Source organism: Jaculus jaculus, chromosome 16 (assembly GCF_020740685.1).
Source record: "Jaculus jaculus isolate mJacJac1 chromosome 16, mJacJac1.mat.Y.cur, whole genome shotgun sequence".
In the NCBI taxonomy this organism is placed as follows: Eukaryota; Metazoa; Chordata; class Mammalia; order Rodentia; family Dipodidae; genus Jaculus; species Jaculus jaculus.
In genome coordinates this window covers 31,705,672-31,728,453 of record NC_059117.1, presented here as the reverse complement: position 1 = coordinate 31,728,453, position 22,782 = coordinate 31,705,672, and the positions used below count along the sequence as shown (strand labels likewise).

The following is a 22,782-nucleotide window of genomic DNA, read 5'->3' as shown; positions in this document are numbered from 1 at the left end:
AATTCCAGGTCGGCCTGGGCTAGAGTAAAACCCTACTTCAAACTCCCCCCGCCCCCCTCTCTCTCTCTCCATCAAAGTGAAGAAAGCAAAGTTCAATAATAATTGCCTTTGTGCTAACAGTCTACTTTCTATTGTTCCAGCAGTCAGTGTAAGGAGACAATTCCAACCATGCTCAAAAATGTCTTCAGAAATTATTTTCTTCACCATTGTCCTACCACTGAACAGTAATCAGCAATTCCTTTCTTTAAATACATAATTATTTGTACATAGTTGACAGTCTGAAGAAAAGAGACAATGAAATAATTCTGAATTTTGGCTACATTTCTGTAGGAACCCATTTAACTGGTCTTTAAAGAAATAACATACAAGACCATAGAAAATGAGTAAGAATGTAAAAGTCCCAGTTTGGGAAGAGCAACATTTTTGGGGAGAATTACTATTTATTCTTCAGAGGAAGCAGCCTTCTTAACTCCATAACTTTGCTCAGTCTCAACGGGAGGGAAGGTTAGAGGATCTTGCAGGGAGATGGGATTTCTCTGAGAGTCCCTCAGAGCCACTATCTGCAAGACTGCTGACAGTTCATCTGGACAGAAGCTCACTGAGCCATGGAAACTGTCCCCTTGACACCACACTTTGTTGGGAAAGTGAATGGGAGCTGGCTCATTAGAACCAGAATATGATGGAAAACATGGCATAGTGACACGAGTCTAGCAGACACTTCATGCATTTAAACAATCTTGTCAGTAACAACTCCTTGAAGACAGCAGAAAAAAAAAAAAAAAACCTATGGGGGGCCATGGGACAAGATGTAAGGTTTCTCATGACAGATTATCCAGATGGCCTAGTGAGTGCTCAAAATACCTTGACACAGGAGTCCCTGCTTACTGGAGGGTGACTCTGACCTTCAGCCAGCTTCTGATCTTTGATGTTACAGGGAGTATCAAATAACCAAAAGGAAGTCACCCACCCCACCTGCTGAGTAAAAAGACTCTGTTCTTCTTCTTCCAGGCTCCAACATGGCCTCTCAGTCCCTTGACCTCCCGAGCCCCTCGTGATCTTGTCCTCTAGTCTTCATCAGTTTCCAAATAATGTGATTTTTGCTTTAGACTCAATCTTTATCAGGAATGCTACACATCTCTAATTCTCAGAGCCCAGTGAGTTCCTTTTATCTATCAGAATATTCTGAATTCAGCATTTCTCAACACCCATATGTTCTAGCCACAGTCCCACTGCCCATCTCTCCCCTCAGTCGCTCACTTCCCTCTTCTGGGTGGGATTCCACTGGTTCCCCCCCTACATGGAGACTTCCCTCCTCAGAACAGATGGTATTGAGTAAGTGTGGTAGATGGCTTTTCCTTCTGAGGATAAGAGCATCATCCCAAACCATATGGCCTTAGAGACAGCTTTGGTTGGTAGCCATGGCAATGAAACAAGAAGAATAATGCAGCGATTTCTAGTTTTATGACAATAGAAATGGAGGTGTTAACACTCCATACTGGAAAGAGAAGGGGATAGTCACGGGACCCTCACCTGAGATTCCAGCCACTCCGGCCTTCTGCACAATTCTGGACCTGCAAGTGATCTTGAGGGGTACTGGTGTATACTTGAAATAGAAAGTGAACTGAATGGGGAACTAAATGATACAGCTTTCACAAAATTATCATCCATTGTAGGGTGAGGTTTCATGGTAACAAAGCTCCTTTGGAGTTACTATTGTGCCTGTAATTAAGTTCAGTAAACTTAACTGGTTTACCGAGTTGCACTTTGATGGGCTCCTTAACTTTGATGTGTTCACATCTCTGCAGGAAAAGGTAACACTACCAATAGAATATCTTAGCTCACTCAACACTCTTCTCTTTCTCTCTCTCTCTCTCTCTCTCTCTCTCTCTCTCTCTCTCAGATATATATATATCTGCTAAAGAAGATTGTAAGTCATGCTGAGTATTTCTCATTAAATTCACGACCACACCTCTCAGGTGCCCTTCTTGTACCTGACTGTCTTCTACTTCACTGATTCTCACTCCTCAGTGACTACCACATACCACCTTCTGTCTCCTCAAGCCTTACTATACTTAATCCTTTCTCCCCTCACACTATTTTGCTTATTACATTATTGCAATAAAAGAAGCATTTGAGGAGAAGCAATCAGATATCACCACACTTACCAAAATGTGCCATACATCCTTCCTGCTGTTATAATTAGCAAACTTCCTCCCTTGTCTGGCTAGCTCTTGGTTATGTCCCAGATTCCATCCTCTCCCACTATCATCCTCTGTCTCCTCCACCACACATTTCCCCTCAGTGCTGAGATATCCTCATCTGAATATTCTCAGTAATATAATCCACCTTAAAGAAAATCTTCCCCTTGCCCATCATATATTTCCTTTCACAATAGAACTTGGTTGGTTTGTCAACTCATCTCTATCTCTACAAATTCTTTGGAATCAATTCCAACTAGGTTTTCATTTACACCATTTTACTGAACTCTCTCTAGAGGTCAATAATAATTCCACAATAATGGCAGGTGTCTGTGAATGTGAAGCAAGGTAGATAGGAAGAGATCATCAAAGGTGCATCAAGTCAAAGCAAAACCCTAATGGAGACCATATCCCACAGAAAATAAAAATATTAGCAAAAACTTAAATTTTATTTGTTAATGTGCTTTTGAGGTGATCGAAATAACCAGAAATCACCCAAATTAATCCATGAATCAAATTTGGTCACTATTTACAACTCTTCTAAGACAGACACACATTTCATACAACATACAACAATTTCATACAACAATTCTCAGTGCAAAACTTGGAAGTCATGCCACTTATTCCAATATTTCCCAGGCTGCATCTCCACTTCTGATGTACTGATGAAAGGCACCCAGAATGAACAATAATGTGATCTCTTGGTAGTAAAGTGAAATGGCAAAATGATCTTTTTCCAAGAGCAGAATTCCTTAAGGGTTTGTAAAAGAAATGTTTCTTGACATAAAACAGTAATTTATGGTTGGAAATCACACAGATGTAAAACTTTAGAGTTGAAAAATATCTAATAGCATTGTTAAAACCACTATTTTATGAAGAAGGACTATATTGAAGAGAAACCAACTCATCTCCAACATCACAAAATATGAATTGTCTACTCCTCCCCACTGCGTTCTCATCTGAAAATCTATACCATGAGACAACTGAATTATTATAAACAATTCCAGTCTCTCCTCTGAGCTCCTAACTTGCATAGACATTAGTTTACTAAAATGCTTAAACCAAAACTATTTAGAAGAGGGCTAGAAACATGTCTCAGTTGGTGAAGTGCTTCCTGTCCAAGCATGAGGACCTGAATTCAAATCTTTTACACCCACGTAAAAGTTGCACAGCAGCAGGTATCTGGAAAACCAGTGCTGGAGAAATTCAGACTGCAGGATTTGTGCATCTTTCTAGCTATCTAGTCTATGCAAATTGGTGAACTCTACGTTCAGTGATGAACCACTTCATCACAGTAAGGTGAAGAGTGATTGAGGAAGACACCCACTATGGCCCCTAGCATATGTGTGTGTGTGTGTGTGTATATATATGTATATATGTATATATATATGTCAACTTATATGTACCCACGTGCATATGAGCATACATACAGACAGACCCAACACACACACACACACACACACACACACACACACACACACACACACACAAACACAGTATATTGAGATGATACCAAAGGTAAAAAAACAAACCAAAACAGGATAATCTCCAATCTCATCCACCTTGAATGGCTGACCCAAGCTTTCTTATTTGAACAAACATCATCCAATTGCATGAACTAAAATTCTAGCTGTTACCCTTGTTTTCCTCTCATCTTTTTTTTTTTTTCATCTACTAGTAAACCTATAGCAATTCAACCTACAAAGTATAGCTTATATCTTGACACAGTTCTCCATTTTCACTGCTACCATTGTAATCTGAAATGCCATCATTTTCTTGCTGAACTACAAATAACAGTCAGCTGTTGGGTGTGCATCCTGCACCCTTGGACGTTGGCACTTCATTCTGTTACTGTGGATCTAGTGATCCTTCTCAAAATATGTTAGCTGTCACCAGTTCTCTATATATATTCCCCAACTAGCTCCCATTATGCTTACAATAAAATCCAAACTTCATAATGTGATCCACAGATGATCTATGACCTAGCCTCATCCATTTCTCACAGTATCTCTGTCATTTATATGCTCTGAGCACACTGTTCTCTGCCTGTCTTGTGAACACACACATACCAACCTGGTTCTCTCACAGAGAATTAGCATATGCTATGTTCCCTTTATTTCCTCAAATTTGTACATGTCTGACTGGCTCCATCGAATGTACTATTATTGTTCATTAAAATCATTGCAGACTTTACTGGTGTACTGTACTCTATTGCTATTTTTGTTTATGGCTGTAGCATTTTCATAGTCCTTGGTGCCATTGAGGTTTCCTGAGATCATGTGATCATTTCATATTCTAGCACCTCATACATAAGCAGACACCTGACTTGAACATCACACATATCTGAATAGTTGATGCTGATGGGCCAATCTGTCACGTCTTTCCTCATACACCATAAACAAAATCAGTGTACACATGACAATAACTTCCACCTTTTCATGTTCTTGGAATAAACAGAGTTCTTTATGAAGATTCACCAAAAACAAAAGAGATAAACAGAACATCCTGGAGCCAGTTTGGGGAAATATAATTGCACAGAGGTAGTTAACCTGCTCATTCTAATCCATGTTAAATATATGACTGAAACTGTTTTCACTTAAACACTCCAACTTTCCAGAGTGGAAAAATTAACAATTAACATGAGCAAGAAAATCCACAAACAAAAGTCACAGAGAAATTCTGCCTGCCAGGTTTGACTTATTTCAGACTTTTAAAATGAAGAGTTACTCGGTACTATTTGTTAAGTTTCAGATTAGGTTGTTTTCTGTGTGTTTTTGAACTCCAAATGCAACCATCAAAAAGATGGTACGGCTAACCCTTTTCTAATTTGTACTGCCACTGAGTGGCCCCAGATGTGGGGAGATGTCTGCTTACTCTCAGTGGGGTAGCAGCGTCTCTCTTTGGTTGAACATCTGGAGATGATCCCCCAGCAAAGTCGGGCTGTTGCTTTGCTGGCTAAAACACAGAAGATGAAACATCTGTGTGACAGATAAATGTGCATGCCTGTGTGAATCTGCTGAGGACCATCTGTGAGATACACTGAGCACCAGCCGTCTGACACCAGGTGAGTTGCTCTGGCGGGGACCCCAGCTGAGATAAGGGCAGCAGCTAGACAGCTTTGCCCATCCTTTTATCTAGGTTCTCCCTCGCCTATCAACATGCCCTGCGTTCTCCATGCTGCTGCAGTATGACTGTGCTGGACACTACGTTGCTTCAGGCTAGCCATGGTCATTTTGGGCTAGGTACACCCATATCCAAATGCATATGCACACTAACCTTCATGCCAGGTGGAATGGTCAGCAGTCTGGACCCTGATTTTCAAGTATCCCAACTAATTCTCAAGTTCTTACCTCTCCCTGCTAGGGTTAGGCATATCCATAATTTCAGTATTTTACATTCCATGATGAGCATCATATGTTCTATTAATACACGATAAAAAGTCCATCAGGTAGTATTTCAACACCATGTAGCTAATGTCTTCCTACTACCAGATTCAGGTCCTTGCGACCGAAGCTTAATTTTTCCACACAAGTCTATATAAGTGTTTTTTTTTTTTTTTAAGGCATAAGTGTTTTTACATACAATAATCTTACATTTTGTGATTTTTAATTTTGCTCAGGGAAATCCTTCATGTCCACACAAATATCTTCAGTTACAAAACATCAAAAAAGAATGGGAACGTGGAGGAAGTCTGTTTCTGATAGACATCTCACTTTCTGACATTGTCGACAAACCACTAAGTACCAGTGTTCAAATGTGATTGCTAAAGTATGCAAAGCAACCTTTCTGCCACTCCTCACTTTCCTATTCTGTCTTGAATCTTAGGACAGATTTTACTCAGGAAATAGCATAAATCTGCCTTTTTTTCTTTCCTTTTAAATAAATGAAATATTCTTCTTTTGGAAAATAAAGCATGGCCCTTAAGCTCCAAGGAAACTAGATTTAAAAATAATGATAAAATTCTGTCTCAATTCACAAATAGATTAGGTATGTACCAACTGTTCTCAGAAACAACATGAAGAACTTGGAGGACTTTCAAACAAGAGGTCTACTAAGAGAACAACTCCAGCCTCCCGCTGAAACACTCTGTGTCATTTCACTTCTGTGAATCTTATGAAAATAATCAGTGAGACTAAAATTAAATGATGAGAAGAAAACTTTTCTAAATATTAATTCACTAATTACATGATTAGAACTCACAAACTCACAAATACCCTTCCTTACTGATTATATAAAATTAATCTAAAGGGCCTAGTGAATTATTGATAGGAACTTATTTTTGAATTAGAAATGGTTATCCAAAGCAACTTTTATAATGAAAGATCCTTTCCCTGGCTCTTAAAACTTGTTAATTTCAAAAACTGTTGCCAAGACTTAAAATTTCTTCCATGAAGCAAGTTGAGGTGAGTTGCCTACCTAGTCTTCAAACCCTGCATTATAATGATTATTGAGAATATATTATTTAGAACATCTGAGAAACCCTAGGAAGACACTTGGCAATGAAGCAAGCACCCAGGACTGAATAGGGGAAACACAAAATAAGCAACTGAGGAGGAAAACGTGATGTATCAAGAAATGATCAGAAAGGGGTGAGTGTTTCGTTTAAGAGCCCTTAAAAGAAGCTGTTTGAGCTGAGGTAGACTTTGATAACAAGATCATATTTGGAGCAGACCTAGAGTTATGTGTGCCAAGAATAGTCACTCCGACTGCTATAGATGAATGAATGTGGGAAGGTGAAAATAGAAACAAAAAGACTGAACATTCAGAACATAAAATCCTCAACAGGAGAGGATGATACGAATTTCTAGGGGCATTTTAGAACATAAACTGTCCTCCTCAGGTGCCTTACCATTTCCTTTTATTTATGTGTAGTCATGTGTCTGCATGATTGTGCATAGGCTTATCTGTAGAACAGTGTCATTGTAAGGGACGCCACATGAATATGCAAGTCAGAGGACAACTTTCAGGTGGGTCCCTATACTTCAACCTCATTTGAGTCAGGGTTTCTCTCTCTGGGTCTTGCTCTGTTGTTATTCTTTTAGGCACTCATGCACGCTTTGGGGAATTAGGGATTTCTGTCTCAGGGTCTTCTATATCTATCAGCCTGCTGGGTTGACAGAAGCCCATCATGGCTTCTGCCTGTTTTTTAGAGGTGAGGTCTAAAGAGGACCACACTTGGGTGCTCAGGCTTGAGTGTTGAGCACTTTATTCACTAAGCAATCGCCACAGCATATTTTTATTTGAACAATATTTTTCAAATTTTAAATTATTTATTTCATTTACTTGAGAGAGAAAGGTTGGGGGGGGGGAGAGGAGAGAATGGGTGTACCAGGGCCTTCAGCCACAGCAAACGAACTCCAAACATGTGTGCCATCTCTTGCATTTTGCTTATGTGTGTCCTGGGGAATAGAACCTGAGTGTTTTAGCTTTGCAGGCAAATGCCTTGACCACTAAGCCATCTCTCCAGCTCATATTTATCATTTTTAATATTACTGACACTTTATATCCTTTAATAAAACCATAAAATGTCTGCTTCATAATCTCCTCCCCAGTTTTCAATTGATAGCACATTTTAGAAGACCTTACCAGAGGTCTAAGCTATGCAGAAGCAAACACCCTGAGAAGATGTACACAACAGTGCAATCGTGCCACACAGCCTTGGTGGGAAACCAATAGCTTTCTGATTGGCTAAGAGATCTGTTCAGTGGAATGGAACCCAGGTCAGAATCCTATGGAGACCAAGATTATGCTCTCCAATGTCAAGCTCCCACTAGTGTTTGGTTAAAAGAGGGGCTACATCCATCAAATTCTCCCTAAGTTATTAACACTTATCTGATTTAACCTATGCTGACTTCACTCACTGTTCGAGAATCTGTTTTTTTTCTTTTTCAGAAGGTAGTGAGTCTCAAGGAGATAAACTATCCCTCGCACTTCAGCCAAGCCATAGCTGAAACCACACAGGAAATGGGGAGATGAACAAGAACACTGCTTCCATGATGAGCCTGATAATGGCGCCAGGGTGAAGGAGACAGATGCTGAGGATATTCAACACTTACCAAAGCAGAGATTCAGAGGTTCCTAAGATATCATCACTGAAGTAGACTTAAAATTCACCCACCATGGCTCATGGAATTTTGTGGAAGATGGGGCAGAAAGATTGTAAGAGCCACAGGTTGGGACAATATGCCCAGAGGTATTGCCTCCCTCCAGTAACTGACTTCTGCTCCCACAATGCATAGCCCACAACCCCATGTGGAATACCTGCAACCCCACTGAGGAGGGTCTCCAGCAGAATGGGTTCAGGGACTAGGGAAAGGACAGTACCATAACATAATGTATCCATACTAAATATGTTCATAATAAAAAAATAGAAGAAGAAAATCTTGTCCTTCATTCTTTAAGGAAAGAAATGAAAGTCATCATGGAAAATTGCTCTTTTCCTGTCTGAGCTTGCTGTCTTTGAGCAGGTCTTAGCCATTCACTCAAACTCTCTCTTTCTTGGTACTAACCAATCCTTCTTTCTTAGAAACTGGAGACTGGAGGTAAAATGTGTAGCAAAGGGAACACCATCAGTGACAATTATAAAAGGAAGAGGAGTCAAGTATGGTTAAATTTGCACTTTTTCAGAGAATGACAGAAATCCAAATTTTTATCTGAAATACCTCTATTTTTAAATGTGAACAGGAGCTGGGAAGCATTTAAAGACATCAGACCAGCAAAAGACAAGACTCACAGACTCAGTTCAGATGACAGGCTGCTGATTTATAACCTTTGAAAAGAATATCTAGAACATTCTATGGTGAAGATCAGTTATGGCTGGTGTCTGTGTGCCCACAAAATACATAATCACTTGTATATTCTATGTTCTGGTGACCAGTCTTATTCTCTTTATTTAGTTTAAAGAAAGAAAGAAAATAGACCAGTTTGCCAGGAATTAGACTTGTGTAGAAATTGACTACAGAGGACCAGCAGGAGGGACATTGAGGAAACCATTCTGTACCTTAATTGTGCTAATTTTATGAGGATATACTTTTGTCAAAACTCACTGAACTGTACAGCAAATAAATAAGTTTTACCATATGGTAATTTTATGTCAATAAGAAGCTTGACCACTAACCATAATATTGTTCCAAAAAGCAAACAAAGTCTGTTTCATAAGGAATACAGAGGCAAGTAACAGCTGGAACAAAACGTGCTGGATTGATTTGCAACACAGGTGTCTGATGCAATGCCGAAGCAAGGAGTGAAATGTGTGCCTTGGACATATTTTAGCATTTCCAGACAACCATTTTTAGTTCCCAAATAAGGAAACTAGGACTATTGTACTATATGAGGAGATACATGTAATTTTCATAGTGATTACCACACTTTCAAAGCTCTATCATATGTACCTTTCACTCTACATTCACTACGAGCCTCTAAATTTTTCTCATTATAGAACAATGGACATAAGGTTGAATACTCTGACTAAATAGGCAGAGCTAACAAATATGGTCCAAGGCTTCATAAACCTCTTGTAGGGACTAATAAGTGGCCTCGATTTTGCAATCTGTGTGGAATCTGTGTTCTCTACAGGATTCTTTGACTATAATATGTGTTTACACGTCTAGAGACATTTGGGGGAAAGGACATACATTCCTCATTCCCATGTACAGCAGGCACCATGAATGATGACTCTCAGTGGATAAATCTTTTTTTTTTTTTTTTTGAAGTAGGGTCTCACGCTAGTTCAGGCTGACCTGGAATTCACTATGTAGTCTAAAGGTGGCCTTAAACTCTCAGCAATCCTCCCTCTGCCTCCAAGGTGCTGGGATTAAAGGGTGCACTACCACACCCAGCCTGCTCTCAGTGCATAAATCTTTTGTGTGACACTGTCAATTATCCTATGCAAGAAAAGATTTGTTGAAAACACAACTAATAGCAAGAGGTCAACAGTGCCCCTAGGGTATGGGATTATAGCTCCTGAGGAGATTCTTTCTGAAGATATCAGTATACTGTAGACCAGATGACAATTCAGGGTCACTATGACAACTCAGATTTCAAAGGCAATTAGAGAACTAAAAGATACAGGAAGAGTGGAACTAAACTCATGAATTGTAGAGCCTGAGCAAAGAGACTGCTACACACTTGTGGTTCATATTTCCATATATCACATAAACTATATTAAAAATTCCTTAGCCAAACTTAATTATTTCATTCTGTTAAGTGAAACTATTTGTCAGGGTTGGAAAACAACCAAATTATTTAGCTTCCTTCTCTTTTGAACTGCCTGGAATCAAAATCAATCAACGACTTACATGGTATCCTTTCCCAGATACTTTATTGCCCTCGATTTTCTGCCCTCATAGTCATGTCTAACTATTATTTTTGTCATTCAATAAAAGTGCTTCTGAGTAGATTAACAGTGCAGAGTGAAAAGGAAAGGTCGAGGTCTCTCTCTTTGGGGTTCCAGTTATGAAAGTGGCACTGGGAAAGTTTATGAATGCTACACATTAATTCACTGGAATGGTCATTTAGTTTCTTTTCCAAACACAAGATTTCATCACATCTAATAATAAAGCAGCAAGCCATTTATGTGTGTTATAAACCACCAACTTGTAATTATATAGTGAGATGCTGCTATATAAATTTTTTGTGGTGATGTAAGCCGGTGCTGTAGCATAAATGGATTTTTTTCCTAAGCCCAGTCTATACCTACAAGGATATATTTACATTGGCCTAATCATGTCAAAACAGCTTCTATTTAAGGGCAAAGTCAAAGCTTCTTTTATAAACCTCGATAGATAGATAAATAATCTAGGAGGCTTTTTACTGTAATAAAAACTGCTTTCAATGTGTGCTAAGGTTTTTGAAGATACTATCCGTCTAATGGGCAAAATGTAATCCTAAATTGGTGATTAAAAGACTCTGCATGGAAACAAGCTGTCAGATGGATGGAGAGAAATTAATCCTGACAACAGTAATGCCTACTTTCCTAAATGAAAGCCCTGTTCAAATTTCTACTCATCCAGTTTTAAAGACTTAAAACAAAGCATTTTCCAACCACCATAGATGAGATGCCAACATTTGCATTTAAGTAGAATGTGATGAAGTCAGGAAACGTTCAGCTTCAAGCCTGCTCATAGCTCCTATGAGAAGATGGTCTGCCCAATCTACATGCATGGCCATGTGGTGGTGTGCAAGAAAGAGCAGAATGTGGCCTGGATGCATCTGGGCTTTGCACTTGCATGTACACCACACTATTTTGGAAAGCCTTACAATCCAACAGGATGTCTGAGTGTCCCACCATCAAGGCCACCTATGAAGATAACCAAGTGAGTGACTGGACGGAGGGTAATGCTGTGCAAGACTGGGAAGCAGTGTGGGGAAAAGCGATGTCTCCATTCTGGCCAATCCAAATACAAAATAACCAGGTGATCTTGCTTTCTTATATCTGTATTCTTGCTCTGTTTTTCAATGTGAGCTCTATAGCACTGAGAAAACACTTGTCTTCTGCTTGGTGATAAGAACAAGACTGAAATTAACTCAAGAGCCAAGAACAGACTTTTTTTTTTTTTTTGGCATTTAAGCTATGTCATATTACTATTTTTGGAGACTGGAAGTCCCAAAGACAACTTACTCAATTAAATTTAGCCCTGAAAAAACAACATTCTTGATGTTTTTTTGTACAGCAAGTTGAGAAACTTGATGAACTAATGCATACAGCCATGCTGATATAAAGAATTGAACTCAAAGTACAGCCTGTATGTAAAGGGAGCTAATATTGTTTAATTGCTGACTTAGGCATCAAGGGAGAAGGCAAGATGAAGGGAAGAAGCACCTGAGCAGAAACAGGTGTTACAAAACAAAACAACACAAAACCAAGTTTGGTTCATGGTCTTTCATTATGCTTAAAACTTTAATCTATCTCAGGTAAATCACACACATATCTATTGCTTGTGACTATAAAATCTGACTTCAAAACATTTGAAGTTTTTAGACCCTTAGAGAACTGTTGTGCTTCAAGGTATGCCAGGAAAAATATCCACTTTTTCCAATAGTGTATGCAGTAACCTTTAATTAGAACTGAATGTAATAAGAAAGCAACACATACTGTGTTTGCATGTGATCTCAGGAATGAACGAATACATCCTCCTGGGCTGCTGAGGATAAAAGATTAGGGGCATGGAATGGATATGAATCATGAGGGATTGTGGTGAATATGTAACAATGATGTTAGAAAATCATGCTAAAGGAAAAGAGTAAAACATATAGTACTTGAGCAAAGGGCCAATTTCTCTCCCCAAAAGCTAACAGAAGCTCCCTATTTGCTTAGCTCAAGCATTTGAACATTGACTGTACTCAGCCTTACTTGTCAGAAGACAACATCTACTTGTTTTAAAAAGCACAACACCAGACATCTGCTTGGCCTCCCATTGACTGGTCGTGTCTTAGATATATTTTTATTATGATAAAATAGTACTCATGTCAAAATGCCTAGGTATTGCAGTAATAAATATATAATAAATACTTATATCTAGACTGAACCTTGACATATATAAGATATCATCTCATGATTTATATGTGTTTTTTAAAGCATGTTGGCTGATATCCAGTCATAGGAATGCATAAGATATTTATCACATAGAAAGAAATAAAAAGAAAGAAAGGAAGATTGCAGGGACAAAACAGCTGGTATAACTAAACAAGTCTTAAATGTTATTTCCTCACAAAAGTCAATCTCCTTCATATCATCTGAATATTGAACGCATTGTGTTACTATTTATTGCATAGCTCACCCTCCTCTTCCCATTATTAAGCTTCCCAAAAACACTGAATACTGTTTTCTTAGGACTTACAGTAGTGTCTGCCCAAAGTAAGAAATTGCTGAATGGATACAGGCGTAGGCTACCATATCTGTTAAATAAGCAAGAAAATTTCAGCTTCTATAGATCTGATGTACTTAATATGAAATAAAAAACATAAATCATAGAAAAGATTTCTAAGATATATTTCTAGATAAAAACAAAAATCCTTAAGCACAAATCAATACTATTTCATTAATGCTACAATACAACAGTGTAGGGGATGTCTGAGATCTGTGTCAAATCACCCACCATACATGCTAGAAGATATATTTGAAAATAATGTTCAGGCAGGGATGCTGACTACAGATTTCTCCTGTTGTTTTTCAGGCAGAGGAGAATATGCTTTAAAAGCATCAATATGCCCAAGTAACTGTGGTGTGTTTTGTTTTTAATCACAGTTTTGAAGCAGAAATAAACTGGTAGTATTGAAACTTGAGGTGGGCTCAGTAGAAAATTACCAATACCCTGCTATGTTTTAGTTAGTTTTTTTTATTGTTTTTGTTTAGTTTGTATTTTTAGGGAAAATTATATTTCAGAAAGTATTTTCTTTCAACATGATAAAGAAGACTGGCAAAAACAAGTTTTCTTTGGGCACTAATATAAAAAAAAGACACAGTTTTTGGAAGACTTAGTGAACTATAAAACACTATAATACAAGCATTCTATGTATTGGCAGTTAAAATTGATTAACATATTTCTTATTTTTAATTTCTCAACATACAAATGAAGAGATATAAAAGCTATGGTTTTCATATGATTAATCTTCTCAAAATATATTAGGTAAAAATAGAATATTCAAACTCACGAGCAGAGATAAATCAATGTGACAGTTTCCTCTCCATCCCAAAACTATTCTTTCAAACCTGTCCATTATTTACTGGCAGACAAATCAATAAAACTATTATAAAAACCCATGATAGGAGTATTTCTACTAAAACCTTGTGCAATTCCACAATAATTATGAGGCAAATAAACTTAGGGGGTACAGATAGTCCATGTTAATATCATTAAAATATAAAGCAACAGGCAGGTAAATCAATAGTATTAATAACATTTACACTATAGACTTGCATAAAAACTTGATAATTTAAGATTAAATACTATAGCAGCTCTGCTCCTAAATATAGAGGTTTTCTTCTAATGTTTTTATTAATAATTATGGACAATTCAAACATAGTATTTCAAGGTTTATACTAGGAAGTCTAAATGCATTCAATCTGATGTTGATTTAGATACATATATCCTTATTTTTGTTTTGTTTAGATTTCTTATTTTGCTTCCATAATAAACAAAATATTTTTGTTCTCAAAAATAGTATAAAATGCAGAGAATAGAAAGAAACACACTTTGAATATGTCATTTGTACACCTACATTTTCACACATATTTATATTTCCTGCTAAAATAAGTATTGCATGAGCAAGGAACATGATTTTATGATGCCAGCTATTTGGCTCCAGTTTGAATAGATTTATTAAGTGTTCATGCATGGTAATTGGGAAATAGCATACGTTTATGTGGCAATTTCTTGCTAATGACAATTCTGACTTAATACATAGACCATACACAGATATATGTTATCCAAAATGTATTAGCTTTTGGCATATAATTCACGACACTGAACCAGTAAGGCCTAATCATCCTCATCACCTCAGGAGATGAGTGTATGTTAATGATTCACTTCTTGAGTGCTCTATTGGGAATAATTCAGAATATAGCACAAGTTCAGTATTTTCTCTGATAAGATTCTTTTCTGTGTCCATAGACAAGTGAGGGCAGGTAAAATATTTTCCCAATCCAGTATGCATGTGCCACATGATTAAACATATGGAACGCATGCTTGAAGAAAAGCCAACTGGAAACCTGCTTGAATAATCTAAACACCCAAACTGAGAGGGGTTAACATATAGAGATCAGCTCTGTACTTTGAAGTTTTCTGGTCTTCATTTTACCTAATTAAGACAGGATTTAATAATCAAACCACTGTACAAACATGCACCTAAAAGTATAGGTTTGTTTCTAATTTGGGGAAGAATTCTTAGCAGATTCCATAGAATCAGCTCCACATGGGAAAAGGCCTCTGATAAGATTTGCCTTGGCCATTTCTAAAATACAAATGCCTGCTTTTCATCTTAGTTTTACCCTGATCTGGGGTTAGCATCCGCCTGTCAAAATTCTACTCTGATACCAAAGAGAAAAATGTGGCATTAGCATACCATCTGAGTCAGATATAGTAGCAACATTAGGTCATAAGAGGAAAATTCCCAGACATTTATAGAGGTATTCATATAAACCGTTTGGAGAGCATTATTTTAAAGAGATCACATATCCTTTGTAGAATATACACATCCACGTATTTCATAAAAGTGAATCATGAGTGACAACAACGTATGACAAGCCAATGTTGATTTTATAAGCAAACCTAATTTTATGTCAACAATTATGAGGCAAAACATAGGATTCTTAATGTTTCCTCCAACATATATATATATTTGCACTGGATGATTTTTCTAGAAGATGTAGTCATTTTATGTTGTTCTGGGAAACCACAAGACAAAGAAATGCGAGTCTACCATAATAGGGCAAACACATGCATTCGAGTTGAGAACATTCTGCATGGAAGGTGTTTCCCCCAGGGGAAACTAATTTGATAAAAGAAGAAAAAATTGAGAAAGACTTAGAGATATACTAGAGCTGTACAAGGCATGAATGCTACGATACAGAGTCTGTCACTTACAGAAAAGGAAGGGTGTTGAGGCAGCTGTCACTGCCGAACATGTCCACCCTACAACCCCATCGCATGCATGTGCCAGTCTTTGAAAGCAGCGAAAGACTGGGTTGGAAGAACCCGAGGTCAGTACTGTTTAGTACTTGCACAGGATTCCACAGGCCACACACCCTTCACAACTCTGCCCTGGTGAAAGTGGAGGCCAGGGAGAAGAACTCCAGCAATACGTAAAGTAAGACTAGCACAAGATGAAGACCCCCTTCTCCTCTTGCCATTAGGAAAATGATTACATGTTTGCCCATGAGGGTTTATTTTGTTGTGCTTTCTCTTTGTATCACAATAAAGTATTTACTAAGCCAAACTGCAGCCATCTTCCCATCAGTTCACTATGCCTCTATCACATACGACAAGTCACAGTATAAAAGAGAAGGGAAGATCATCTTGCATACAAAAGACATAAAAACTGTTTATTTGGTCTTTCCAATATCATTATTGTAATTGCTGTTTCTTTGTGAGGAGTTCAGAACTACTAAGAATGGGGTATGAGGTCCATTTTCAGCCACAATCAAGCTGCCAAATAGAAATTGCCAGAAGTCTCTGGCAAACTGCTTCAAATGTTGTTTGGAATGAAGTTGGCATACTTTAAAAAAAAAATGAACGTATTCTAAATGTACTCAAGTTGACAAGAAACAATGTCGTATCATCTACCCCCCGTGCCACCATCTTGACTTGTCAACCTACCCATTGAACTCCGCATCATGAAGAAAGCTTCATACGTATGGGACTTAGATGTTTGTGCATTAAAATGCACTCTCAGTGAAACACATTGCTGATCCATGCTTGCCATGTTGTTATAAATGTCCCACAACCCTAACAATGATGGAAAGAATGATATATTGATGGTGTCCTGAAGTCCATATAGCAAGGATGATAACCTTTACACTGTGACTGTTCAATATTTTTTATCTATCTATCTATCTATCTATCTATCTATCTATCTATCTATCTATCTATCAACTCAATTTCTCAAGCAGTAGTTATAATATTTTCAATTGGTTTCTGGCTTACTTTGTTCATGTGGATCTGCTGCTGATATTGTTTCTGCTTCTCCAAGAATTGCTGGTGTTGCTGCTGAATGACCAGCTGAGCCAACGTGCTCTGAGGCAAAGGTGCTGACTGGGTTCGATTCAGGGGTCTGTGACGGGGCAGTTTGTGTGTACCTCTAACACCAGGTGAAATTCTTTCTTTTGTTGCTAGGGGAGACTGAGGATGCAAGGGTATTCCACCTGAAAAAAAAAAGAAACGTGTGTGTGTGTGAGTACGCACATGTTTATACATATGTAAACACAGACACATTCACATATAATTTGAAGAGAAGACAAGAAGCATTTGCCAGGGACACCCTGGTTGGGTGCTGGAGCACAGAAGTTTCAAGGCCTTAATTAGGTATGTTTCTGGCCATGATAATACCAGCATTGCATTCTGGGATGCAGAAAGGACAAATCAGGTGAGTTTCTTCCCCAGCTCCACCTTATCTGATCTGGTGGAATGAGTAAGTATCTCTGCCTTCCCCCAATGCCAGGTGTCTGGTAGACCTTTGCCAGGCAATACATAAATCCATTGACAATAGTCTAAAATCATCGATACACAGTGCCATTATTAGTTACCAGCCACAAGAAGCTTCTGCTGTCGCATTTGCTCTTTCAACAGTAAATGCTGCAGGAGAGCCTGATGACTGCTGTTGGGCTTTCCCTCCAAAGTGACATGAGCGTGGCTCGAGGATGCCGGGATGCCACCCCCATACTGTCCAGGCAGAGGAACACTCTGCCTGAGTGTCTGTGTCTCACATTTCTGCTTTTCTTTGAGTGGATTTGAAGCCTGTATGAAGAGATGATGAGGATATCAGCCCCTGTGGGTCACTAGGTCTCTATATCAGTGTATACGTTTCTACATCAGTGAATATGTTTCTATATCAGTGTATACGATTCTTATGCCATAATCGACCCAAACAAAAACTCAGCTTACACAATGATAGAACCCAGAAAATGGATAACGTCACACCTTTTACAACAATTGGATTAACAAAAGAGAAACAGAAATATGGTTGAAATACTGAAAACAATTCGTTGTTAGGTATTAGTGTACAAAGTTAAAGAAACATTTTGCTAAATATTAAAAATGATGCTGAATAACAAGTTTGAGCAATGCAGGAAACTAATTAAGGAATTCTATTGTTCACCATAGTGACCATAATTATGATAAGGAAATATATTTTGAAAATTTTCAGGGAGTTTTTTTCAACATAAAAAAGTGTGTGAAATAATACATATGTCAAGTAGCTTGATTAAGTTAAGACCAAATTATGTTGCAATCCATGAAACATTTAATTTTATACAAAAAATAGTTAAAAATTTTAAATTAATTTTCAGCTTATTAAGAGGGAAGTTTACATATAATAAAATGCCCTGAACATGTAAAATGTATGTTGGAAAGCTAAATTTATTCAAATAGTTAACTCAAGAGTGTGTTATAGACATGAACATATAGTTATATATAATTTTGAACTTTTAAGCCAAAGGAATAATGTAGTTTTTCTCTTCATATCCTCTAATAATTCTACAGAACTGTAATATTCCAGTATTTTATTTTTAAAATAAAATTCTTTTACTCAATGAAATTAAGAGCAAGCATGAAAAAATTGATTTGAGCCATGCATGGTGGCACACACCTTTAATCCCAGCACTTGGGAGGCAGGAATAGGAGGATTGCTGTGAGTTCAAGGTTAGCCTGAGTTAGAGTAAGACTCTACCTCAAAAAAATTGATTTGAACATATTTTTTTTATTATTTCATAATAGATCACCAGATCTCTGAATATTAAAAATGACAATTCAGATACTTTTGTATAATAAAGTAAACTAAAAAAGAAATCAAATATCAAATGAAAGTGTTATTAAGAACTTGAAATGTATAGTAACGCAATCATAAGGCAATAATGATTATATCATCAAGAGCAATAATGAATTATCCTATTCAAGGCATTTAATGAATGGTGGTCATTTTAGTATTACAAAAGCAGAAGTCTAATACCTCAAAATTATGTGGCATGTTTCTTTTCAAAATTCATGTTTCATCTTTCAAAATTACTGTGCACCAGGGAAGCAAAGCAATTTTCAGTGATGGAGAAACTGAAGGACAAAGAGGTAAATGACCTCTCTGAGTCACAGAGCAAGTCAGTGCAATGTTTGAGCTAACAGGCGATGCCTAACCCTGGCCTCTCTTCCCTCAAGTCCTTTACTCTGCAGTGGGAAAATGAAACATTAGGGATCTTTCTGCCAAAGCTATGCTAAGCTTGAGAAATTAATTGTGATGGCCTTATCCACACCAACATGGAAGCAAAGAAAAATGAAACTTTAATCCAAACCACATTGTTTTATTCATCCAATGGTGCAAAATTATGTATTACCTTCAAAACATTAAATGGTCTGGCTTTAGTACCTAGTCCTTTGGGGGGAAAAAATCTTTTTTTTTTTTTTTCCCTCTGACCACATTAAAAGTGGAGCGTGTATGAGTTAACAAGGAGGAGTGGCTTCGAGTATGCAAAAGTGGTGTCACAAAAAAATGTCTATTCAAGTATTGTAAAAGTATATGGGTTCGTATTTATATATCACTGGGGGAGAAAAGAAAAATAGGAATAGAAAAAAATAATTTATTATAAAGTAAGATTTAAAGATATCCCTGTCCAAGCCACACGTTGGATCATGATACGCAGAGACATTTCCTTCTACCCATAACTAAAGGCTAACTCCACAATGTATGACCCATATACCTCAACAAGGAGGGGCCGGGAGGGGTAGAACAGGGAGAAGGCGAACAATGGTACCAACTTGACAGTATTCACTGAGTATAAAACTAATTAATAAAAAAAAAATATCCATGCCCTATTTTAATTTCATTTCTAATTCTTTTTTTTTTTTAAGTAGAAGCAGCTATTTACAAATCTTTATGGAATTTCAATAGGATAGCTAAATGGGATTTCAACTCTGTTTTCTGTAACCCTTAAATGAAAGAAGTCAATCCCAGTTTTGCTTTCTCCTCCTTGGTATAAGAACATGAGGTAATAGTATACCTTATTAAAAATCCAGATGTAATAAAATATGGCAGCCAATGAAAATGATCTTTGGTTTTATGTGCACTGGAGGTAAATGTGACTCTTACATGCCGGACTCAGTAGAGGACTTGGCTTCTCTGAGTGGCAAAGCTGACAGCTAAGGTTGGAGCACTTTTCTCTGTCACCTGACTCCTATGTATCTACAACTTAATTTACTAATCTTTTGAGGACAGTTTATTCTGGATAAAGCTGATAAATCTTTTATAACAAAATTTACATTATTTTAGAGAATGTGCACACGCTCACTGCTGTTATCTTCTGCTCAGGACGATTACTCCTCCAGAAGATCCTATTTCAGTTGTCAAGACTTTTTAAACTAACTAATTCATTCTGTGTCTCCTGGGAATGGTAAGATGTTGTTTTTGGAGAGTTTTTCCAGATATGTATTGTCCAGCACCGCAGAGTCAGTGAATTCCTGAGACAGAGTCATTCACAAGGTAAATTCTGTAAACATGTGCTGCTGTGCTTTGGAAGCGGGGCCTCTTCACCCTGGCCTGGCCTGGGGGGTGCTCTATGTCTGCCACATACTCATTGGCTCTGTGGTGTTGAGTCCTGGCTTCCTTTTCTGTAAAAAATATGTGATTGCTGCTTCATAGGATGGCTATTGGAGCTACTAAAATTATATATCTGGAAAGTAGTATTGTTTTTTCCTTCAAGTTGGGGACCATTACACAAGTGTTAGCTATTTTTATATGAGCATGTGAACCAGTATAGTTCTGTGATTTCAAACAAAGCTGCACACCTTTAAACAGTGCTACAAACAGGAGATAATGAACAGGAAGTTTTCTCTATCCAATTTTTTTTTTTCCCTCAAATCTAAACAGGTGGGAAATAAAAGGGAGCGCCTTATAAAAATGTCCCTTGGGTTGGCTTATGCTGAGGTGGTCCCATGACTTACAGTGAGTGGGGATGGCATGGCTGGGAGCCCCAACGTGATATTGGGCAGAGAAGGGGACGTATAAAGACTTAGCAGGTTCATGGAATCTTCATGAATTAGAATGCGCTGCTGTGAAACCAGTTGCTGTTGACAAAATAAATACATAAATATTAAGGTAAGATTCTCTAATTATCACAGTCATGGACTTTATTGTAAAATGTTCAAGTTCCATACAAGAGGTTCTATACAGTCATAACTTAGAAAAAATATTTTAAATTGCTGCATCCCAGAGTTACATCATAAATATTAAATTAAAGCTGGGTAGGACACACCTTTCCTTCCATAACTAAGGGGGATGAGATAGGAGGACCAATGAGAGCCAGAGGCCAGCCTGAGCTACACTGTGAACTAGAGTGACCCTCCACCAAAACATGATAAACAAAAATAAAAGTTAAAAGTTCTTTTTTTTTTTTTTTTGGTTTTTCAAGGTAGGGTCTCACTCTGGTCCAGGCTGACCTGGAATTAACTCTGTAGTCTCAGGGTGGCCTTGAACTCATGGCGATCCTCCTACCTCTGCCTCCCGAGTGCTGGGATTAAAGGCGTGCGCCACCACGCCCAGCTCAAGTTAACAGTTCTTTATCAGACAGTTATAAAATATGAGTAGTCTATAATTTCACTTTGCAAAAAATTTCATTAAACATTCAAGTTTTACCAAATATACTTGACATATTTATCATTTATCTGAAATGTTAAGCAATCAAATTTGGTGATTTTGATGAGGATGTATGGCCTTCTTGCATAAAATATTGGCAAAATGTATATATAATGCATTTATAATCATGACATATAAACATATGAATTAAATGTTATTAGTAACATTTGCTCAAGAACATCTCAGTTTAAACACTACCTCATAGAGCTTCTATATAAATCACATTTTAATGTAGGGATTTATATAACTCTGAGTTATTTGTTTAAATAATTTATATTTATAAACTAAAGCAAAAATGAATAATGTTTTGAGCTCCCTCTCCACAAGAGCTCTCATTTATCCTGAAATACAATGGACATTTTGCCATCACCATGCTTTTTACTAGAAGTAATTTTTTTTTTTAATCCAATACTGAGTAGTGTTTTCCCACATGTGGGCTAATATGGTTGCTTGAATTACATTTTCTGTTTAACTCTTGCTTCCCTCCCAGAACTTTTATACAATAAGAGTTACAAAGGTCTTATTAGACTAGGGAACTCTGGCCTGATATGGTCCCCAAGGGAACAACATCCCTGAAAAAGAACACTCCATGTAACAGTATGACACAGTCACTGCTTTCTTCCCAAACAAAAAGCATATGGGACTCCAATAATAGACCACCTCCAAGAGGGATATTGCACACACGGGTTTTGACTAAAGTAAATATAATAACTTGTCAAGCATGTTTGGGGGAGCTGTAGATTTTCCTCTGGACAAACCTGGGATATCAATTAACAGGGAAAAATATCATGTGCTAATGCAATGCAAGCTCAGAATGTCACTGAAGAGTGATGCGCCACCAAAACACAGGATGTTATTCCAAAACATCATCGCGGTTGCACGTCTGTTTGGAGATGAGTCTTAGCCTTAACATAACAAGAGCAGGCTGGAGTGGAGGTTTCCAATTGCAACGTGGAGCTCCAATATAACTAGGATTTTGTTTCTTATTAAATGAAGATATCAAAGAACTGTGCATGAAAATATTTTTATATTGGGTGATTGATGTCACAGTGACTTTTTTATTGGAAAATTAAAGTTGTCTAACATACCAAGGAATGAAATTGATTGGGAAATATTTTTTAATTATTAATGTGAAATTATAGTTATATTATAGTGAAATTAATTCTAGGAGATATGAAAAGTAGCTGCATAGTTGCTCTAATTGAAAAGTAAGACAACTATTTTCCTTATACAAACAAGCTTTCTGACATAA

At 37.4% G+C, this 22,782-nt stretch overlaps 1 protein-coding gene across 17 annotated transcripts in view; it reads right to left on the bottom strand.

Moving 5' to 3' along the window:
• The window catches only part of Hdac9 (histone deacetylase 9), a 915,786-nt gene that overhangs the window by 331,737 nt on the left and 561,267 nt on the right, over positions 1 to 22,782 (bottom strand). For all 17 annotated transcript variants that reach the window (XM_045135730.1, XM_045135719.1, XM_045135721.1 and 14 more), the window contains 3 exons: positions 20,840 to 20,962; positions 17,440 to 17,650; positions 16,841 to 17,058 (listed from right to left, as the gene is read on the bottom strand). In XM_045135730.1, coding sequence (XP_044991665.1) covers positions 16,841 to 17,058; positions 17,440 to 17,650; positions 20,840 to 20,962 — 552 coding nt within the window. The remainder of the gene's footprint in view (positions 1 to 16,840; positions 17,059 to 17,439; positions 17,651 to 20,839; positions 20,963 to 22,782) is intronic.